The sequence below is a fragment of the Camelus bactrianus genome, chromosome 26 (genome assembly GCF_048773025.1).
Source record: "Camelus bactrianus isolate YW-2024 breed Bactrian camel chromosome 26, ASM4877302v1, whole genome shotgun sequence".
Lineage (NCBI taxonomy): Eukaryota > Metazoa > Chordata > Mammalia > Artiodactyla > Camelidae > Camelus > Camelus bactrianus.
The window spans coordinates 16,874,159-16,881,742 of NC_133564.1; the positions used below are offsets into that span (position 1 = coordinate 16,874,159).

General features: G+C 42.0%; 1 protein-coding gene across 3 annotated transcripts in view; it reads left to right on the forward strand.

Annotated features, from left to right (window-relative positions):
- Positions 1 to 6,232, forward strand: part of SNX25 (sorting nexin 25) — an 82,139-nt gene extending 75,907 nt beyond the window's left edge. For all 3 annotated transcript variants that reach the window (XM_074353258.1, XM_074353257.1, XM_074353259.1), the window contains 4 exons: positions 1,531 to 1,597; positions 4,339 to 4,520; positions 5,028 to 5,128; positions 5,659 to 6,232. In XM_074353258.1, the coding sequence (XP_074209359.1) occupies positions 1,531 to 1,597; positions 4,339 to 4,520; positions 5,028 to 5,128; positions 5,659 to 5,739 (431 nt within the window). In that variant the 3' untranslated portion in view covers positions 5,740 to 6,232. The remainder of the gene's footprint in view (positions 1 to 1,530; positions 1,598 to 4,338; positions 4,521 to 5,027; positions 5,129 to 5,658) is intronic.
- Positions 6,233 to 7,584: the final 1,352 nt, after the last annotated feature.

Genomic DNA, 7,584 nt, shown 5'->3' on the forward strand with positions numbered 1-7,584 from the left:
GGCTGTTTGGAGGGGAAGGTGAGGCCTGGGGAGGGGCAGGAAGGAGTAGAGTCGGGCATCGGTGATGGGAGGGAATTTGTAGCAGAGCCGTTCCTGCTCTAGTTCAGTTTACAGAAAGGGACCAGAAATATAGCCTATTTAAACATTTATAACCAGTCACTGGGCTGTCAGGCATTCTTCCTGGAGCTGCACGTGTCCTCCGGCCCTCTGGGTGTGAGCGCCTTCTCTCCTGCCCTAGAAAGGCGGAGAGGAGTTATCACCCCCGACAGACACACTCCTTCTGGCCTGAACGCCAGCCAGTGGGCACGTCCGCAGGCCTGCAGCCCACTCTGAATTCCACCACTGCAGGCACTTCCGAGACCTCGTTGTGACTCCAGATCTCTCACTTGAAGGAATAACAACACTACTGTAACTGGACACTTAGGTACACTTAAAAGTTAGAAATGACTGGAGAATGTTTGAGAGTCTAGTACCAAGTCTGTGTTAATTGTTGATTTCTGTTTGTATGTCTTCCCTTGTACCAGAGGTGTTTGTGAATTTCCTCTTTTTAGGTTTTCTGACTGGTGCAGGAGCCTTCAACTCTGGGCTCCATCACAGCCAAGCCGTGTGTCAGGAGCTAAACATTTCAGTGGGTGGAGGTGAATATATAAATAGAATATTGGGTTTAGATTATAATTTGCAGACCAAAAGTAACTTCATGGCATTTCTTTGCCTTCTTTTGGTTTATTTTCATACTCTACACTTATAACCAATGTGTCTCCTAATCTAATGCTAATAATACAAGTTTAGATCTTTAGGACCCTTCACAAAACTCTTTCACACAAAATATTGATACCGCTCTTGAACAAAACAAAAAAAGGTACACACAAACACTGTCCTTTTTCAGATGAGGAAACTGAGGCTCCGGGAAGGATGTGCCCACTGCTCTAGGCAGTGTCACAGGAGTGCCGGGTCCACGTCTCACTGGGGATCCTGGCTCTTCCCAGTTCACCTTTCTTCCCCCAAATGCATAAAATACGTAAAAATGCATGATGATCTACAAACTGCAATTCAAAAGGGAGCAGTTAGATCCATCAGTTCATTAATATTTCAAAATATTTGTCAACATTTGACTACAGATGTTTCTCGTTCGGAGCAGTGTGTTAGAAAATTGGGCTCCATAAAGCCAGACAGAAATCTAAAATAGGAACTGCACTGAGTGCTGGTGGGAAACAGACGTGTTGTCAGCCGCCCAGGGACACGTGAAGTGTTACTTCCACTTCCAGCTCAGCCGTTGTTTAGGCACTGAAAGGCTGTAAAAGTCTTGGCTTTCATCTCATTAGTTGCCGTGTAGAAAATGGAAGCTTAGTCATCAGACTTTTCCTGGGCAGAAGCTTGCTAACCTAGACCCCAGTTCTGCAGGTATCATAGCCCCCAACTTGGTGTCAGGACTGCGGCTGAGTGATGTGGTAAGCTCTATGCTTTGTGTCAGTATGAAATGTCACGATGTGATAGCCTGTGATAATACTTTCCCTCTGATTTCTATTTTAGTGTTTAAATGGGTGAGAAGAACATTAATCGCTCTCGTTCAGGTCACTTTTGGAAGAACCATCAACAAGTGAGTTGCACGAAATGAACCTTTGAATTCAGGCCCTGCCCTTTGCCTTAATAGTCAGATTGCTCTCCAACTGAAGGCGTTTCAGTTTCTCTGTTTATTTCTGATACGATTCTAAGTTTGGACAGGGAAGCAGATTTCTGCAAGAATTTCTCCCGCAGGAGGCTCGGTGAACTAGCTGACGGAAGCTTGAGCTGGCTCTGGCCTGCTGGCTGGCGAGGGTCAGGGGATTGTCCTATAAAGTTCTCTTTTGACCATGATGACTGGTTTGAGAATGTTGGGTACAGCCTTTTGATGTCACGTGATGGAGATCAGTTTAAGGCTTAGACTCTGAGCCAAAATGAAAGTAGGATGAGCATCACATGGCAGCTATTTATTTGGAGGGAAATGCAAACCGTGTATTTTTTTTTTAGAATTGGGTTGACATTAAAATAGTAGTTCCCCTTGTTGGTTACTGGGCACCCATGAGGGGTGTGTGAATCGTATAACACAGCTGTGAGCCACATGTGTATCCTTAAGCTGTATTACGTTATCGGTACACATACACGTTACCCTCCACACCCAGTACTCTTCAGGACTGTAAACATCATGACTCCTTGCACAACAAAAATGCGAGTCAACTGCTAAAAATAAGGGGGAAAATCAATTTTTTTTTTGTACAGCAAAATACATGTTAAGATGAAATTATCAGATTTTTCCAAGTGAAAGATTAATTTAGTTGTCAAATATATGTACAGGGTTAACATGATAGTTTTATCATGAATCTTACAGATCTTTAAGGGGTAATATAATAAAGAACATGTTATGTTTTTATTCATTTGCAAATAGAACATATTTCCCCTGTGGTCATAAGCCAGTTTCTTTTTATTTCTAAGATTTTTTTAAAAAATGGTGTTAGTGGCATGTTTAGTTGAATTAGTATCGCAGGCTTTTGCTTTAAGCAAAAAAAAAAAAGTCCTCTTTAACTTACGGTTTCAGTCTAAGACAAACCTCGTAACCTGAGCACTAACAGGCCTTGGCTAAAGAAATTTCCAAAATGGCCCCATTTTTCTCAGAACTCCAGACTTGCTGTTTTCTTTTCCAGTTTCAGTAAATCACGGGTACGTTCCTTGCTCCTATTTATGCTATTGGCTCTTAATTTTCAGGTGAGCAAATGTGGTTTGAGAGTGGTGCGTACATTTGACAGTTACTCTCGCGGGGCTGGGGGTGGGGGGAGCGTCATGTGGAGAACTTTCAGGCTGTTGGTCAGCGGGGCTTTCTCAGGTGGAGGACTGCCGAGCACCTGGCCCTCTGCTGTTTTTGCCTCAGGCAGATGATGACACATCATAAAATTAAGCAGCAGAACAATATGAGCCTCTTGCCTTGTACCAACTATAATTTCACATCCCGGAACTGCTTCCAAAGCGTTCTACAGTTTTGGCTAATACAAAGTCAGCCCTAAATTGGTAGAAAATGCTTAGGTATGGCCTTTGGCAAGAGTCACTCAATTTTAGGTTGCAAACTGCAATTTTCATTCTTCATTTCTCCCTGCAGTGCCAGTGAGTAACTCAAAGACTTGCAGGAAAAGCAAGCTGTCTGCGTTTTTATGTAGATTTTACCTGGGCAAGCAGGTCAGCAGGTTCCCTTTGTTGAATAAAATTATTTTATTTGGTCTAGATATGAACTTCACAGTTCTGGGCAGTATGGGGAAGAATCTTAGGAGACTTGCAGTTGCAAACGGCATTACCAAGGCTTTGACTTGCAGAGTTGACTTCACTGGTGACTGGATCACTGTGGGCAAGTGCTGGGCCTGGAACATCTATTTCAGACACTATTCCTGGAAACCTCACAATGTCCCTTTAAAAGTCTGGTTGGGAAGTCAGATTCTTACAGGGCTTTTTGATTTATTATTATTTGTGAGTTAAGTTGGAAATTTCAGGTCTTCCCAGTGCTAATAGTCTAAGGTGATTCTTTTCCCCTTTTCAGCAGAAACACTTCCCCTCCCAACCCCACAACTACTCCCAGGCTCTTGACAGCAGAAATCCTGTGGTTGGTTGGGACTGGACTAGTGACTACTGAAGCCTGGGTGTGGGAAGACCTGGGCAGCCGGGTAAAACCACTTCTTTATACCTGTGCAGGCCCGGGTCTGCCCTGTCATTTCTGTGGGAATCTGGAGGGGCTGGACGGCAGTGTATCTTTTCAGAGTCCTCCCCTTTCTGGTGAAGGGTTTTTCCCTCTGTGCCTCTGAGCATGGGAGATGTCCCCCGGGTCAGAGAACCCCGCCCAAAGTCTCCTGCCACGGCAACCCCAAGCCACAGCTCATGAGAAGGCCTGCTGCTCCCCCAGGGCTGCGGGAGCGCGGGGAGGCGTTCCAGGCCGGCTTCCACGCTTTAAATGGATTCATGTTTTCAGTCTATGCCACTCCATGGAGAAATGAGTGTGTTAAATCCCAGGCACAGGCGGAGCAGCTGCAAGCTTCAGACGAATCAGTCTCTCAGCCCTTGTCTTTTCAGATTGAATGACACCACATGGCAGACATTTAGAGAAACCAGTACCAGTGACCGTGTGAGCCCCAGGACTGGGGGGCATCAGTGTTAGCAAAATGAAAAGTAACTTCCAGAGCCAGAGTTTAAAAATCCCATTCCTAGTTTATTCATCAAATGCTTAGAGTCGGGCTGTCTCTTAATCTACCCACTGATAAATGCCTCTTGAGAACAGAGAATGTTTTTAAAAACCTCATCCAAGAAATATTTTTCTCTTGAAAGACAAATCCGGGACACAGTGAACTGGATTTTCAGTGAGCAAATGTTGGTTTACTACATCAATGTTTTCCGGGATTCTTTCTGGCCCAATGGGAAATTGGCACCACCGACCACAATCCGAAGCAAAGAACAAAGCCAGGAAACAAAACAAAGAGCGCAGCAGAAGCTGCTCGAGAACGTTCCAGGTGAGGCCTGGGTTCCCATCCTGAAAGTCAGAGACAAAGAAGGGACTGTTAGCCCTACTAAGGTGTTTTTCACACGGGAAACATTTACAATGAAAAAAAAAGTGATCATACTTTTTTTTCATTTAAATCATGCCTTGCCCCTTGCTAAGAAATTCTACTGAGAATCCCAATAAGGACAGTACTGGTTATAATTTAACTAGAAAAGTGTTTTAGAACAGAGAATAGATTTTATGCTTTAAAAATATTTTCCTGCTAAAGTACCCTGTTGGGAGCTCAGTTTTTAATTGGGTAGCCTCATATTAAAGCTGTAGTTTGTGTAAATGCCTTATGCTGAAAATGTGTACATTTATTTTCTCTCTAAACGTTGGAAAGAACGAGTCACTCATGTCCCTCACGTCTCCGCGCCTCTCTGTACCGAGTGTGCGCCGTGCCGTAGCCCCTTTCCTGAAGGTCCGTGCCACGTGCACGGTATCAGTAGCAGCGTGGAATATAAACTTAATTTTTCAGATATGCTTCAGAGCCTTGTTGGACAGCAAAATGCACGTCACGGTATAATAAAAATATTCAATGCACTGCAAGAAACAAGAGCCAATAAACATCTGTTATATGTGAGTACTTTAAAGCCTCCCAGCATATTCAGTGTTTCTTCAATTTTATAATTCTGTTCACATATGGGGGTAGATTTTAATTCTTTCTATTCTTAATCATTCTTATTCTTTGTAACTCTGAACTCATTTTCTCTGCTTCATTTTTGTCTGTTCAGTTTGGTTTAAAAAAAAATACCCCCAGTGGATGCAGCGTCGTCCTCCTCACCTGCTGGTTGTTTTCTTTCTTGACTCGTGATGTACCATTTCTGCCTGACTGCTTGGCTTTCTTATATCAGCAAAGCACAGTTTCCTAGCCGTCTGGTAATAGTGAGCAGTGGTAAATATCGTAGATGGTTTGATGATGGTTAATGGAGCATGAAATAAATCAATCTGATGCTAAATAGAGTTTATATAATACTAATTCCTTTTGTTTAAGTAACTTTTTCAGAGAATCATCTCAGACCTAAAATTAGACTTGTCTTAGATGTAGATGTTTGAATAAACCCTTAGAGGAAACAAAGACATTCTTCTATTTTTCTGTCTTGGTTCAGGTGCTGATGGAGGTGCTGCTAGTGGAATTGTGTCCTGAGCTGAGGACTCACTTAGATCAACTGAAAGCTGGTCAAGTTTGAGACTATGCAGATAAGCCACCAGAGAAATGTCTGTGCTAATAGACATGAAACATTTTCCTCTTTTCCACAGAGGGCTTGACTGAGAACTATATTGATCTTCTAGTTGCCTCCCTCTAGTTTTATGTGAAGGAAGCAGAATTGGGGGGCAAACTTGATGCTGTATATAGGCAACAGAAAAAACCTCTTCTGTTAATTTTTATTTTAATATAAATCCTTTCAAGGTCAATGTATGATTGAAACATAAATGTTAATACATGATAAGAACCCTAGGAACTATTTTAAATATTTATGAAGTTGTTTTAAATGAAGAACTATGAACACTGTACAGTTGATTTCCTCCCTGAGGATTCTGAACATTCCTATACTCGTGTGTACTGAATACTGTGCAATGCTTTGTGTGAAGTTATTGTGAAAATTTTACTGTCTTTATTTTTACCAAAGATTTCCCATAGTTTGAAGCATTTGAAGCAATAAAATATAAAAATGAATCAGAGCACTGATGTTTAAGATGCTTATATCTCAAAGTTGAAACACTGAAGGCAGTTATTTCCAAGTGCCTTTTTTGTAGAAAACTCCATGCATGTGAGTACTTCCGTAAGGAAGCATAAAGTTTGCTGCCTTTCTCCAGACACGGAATGAATGAAAAATATAATTTGTAGTGTGAATGAGAAGAGCCAAATTGGTGCTTGAAATATTGTATGAGGGAGGTGGGGTATGAGCCGACCTTTGAAGGATGGGCAGGAAACGAGATGGGGAAACAGAGGAGGGAAGTTAAACTTCAGGCTGTTCCAGACTTGATTGTGTGAGCTAGTCTTGGGGACTAGGAGAGGCATTAGGTGAGATCCAGGGCACACGTGTTGCTGTGTTTTTAATAGTGTGACCAAGGACAATTTTTCTGGGTTTCACCATTTATTTTGCAGTGATGTGTTTAAAACACTTTTTCCTTTCTAACCTCCAGGAATATTGAGAGCAAACCAATTAAGTAGAAATTCAGTTTGAAATCCATGAAAGAAAAGTACTATGTATATATATTAAAGTGGTCTTGGCAATGTCAGATCACACCTGCCGAGTTCCTGATGTGAAACACCAGTTGTGAAAGATAAATGATTAAAAATTAGTAAGTCAAATTTTATCTTTGAGATTCTTTTAGCTACAGTTCTTTGTCCTTTTTTTCCAATCAAGATACTTGGACACTTTCAGAGAACTCAGAGTTGACTATTTATGTGGATAAGAATTATGTGTCCTTTATAGGGATGTGTGGCATTCAGAGAAGAGAAGCAGCGTGAAGTCACCCAGCCCCCAAACTCACACTAGTTACTGGAAAGGGCCGTCTTAGGCATAAGCTGTAGCTGTTAATGACTCCTGAAGAGGAAGTCTCACTTTTTCATAAGGTACCAGCTATAAGGACTCTTGAAGTTTTGATTTTTTTAAAAAGTTAACCATCTTAGTTTCAACTCACTTGAGTTAAAGACTGACCTGATCACAGACCACGGTGTGCACCATGGATGCAGTGGTGTCGGTTTGCAGGGAAGGGCTCACCTGTGCCGGAAGCTCCAGCTTCGTGGTAACTACGGTAAAATGAATTTTTAAATTCTGTTCTGGATTCACTGAAGACATATAACTGTATTACCAACTGTGACATATGTCCACCTCCTACCTTTAGGATTTCTCAGAGCCATTTTAATGGAAGTTAAAAAAGTGGTCTTCACGATGGGGATGAAGAAAGATTAACAGTGCTGTTAAAGTCCCCATACACTGCCTTATTTGTTTTAGATTCTTAGCTTAAGGAACTGGATTGAGTGTGGAGAAGAAAACACTGGTTGGGAATTTGGATCTTCAAAAGAC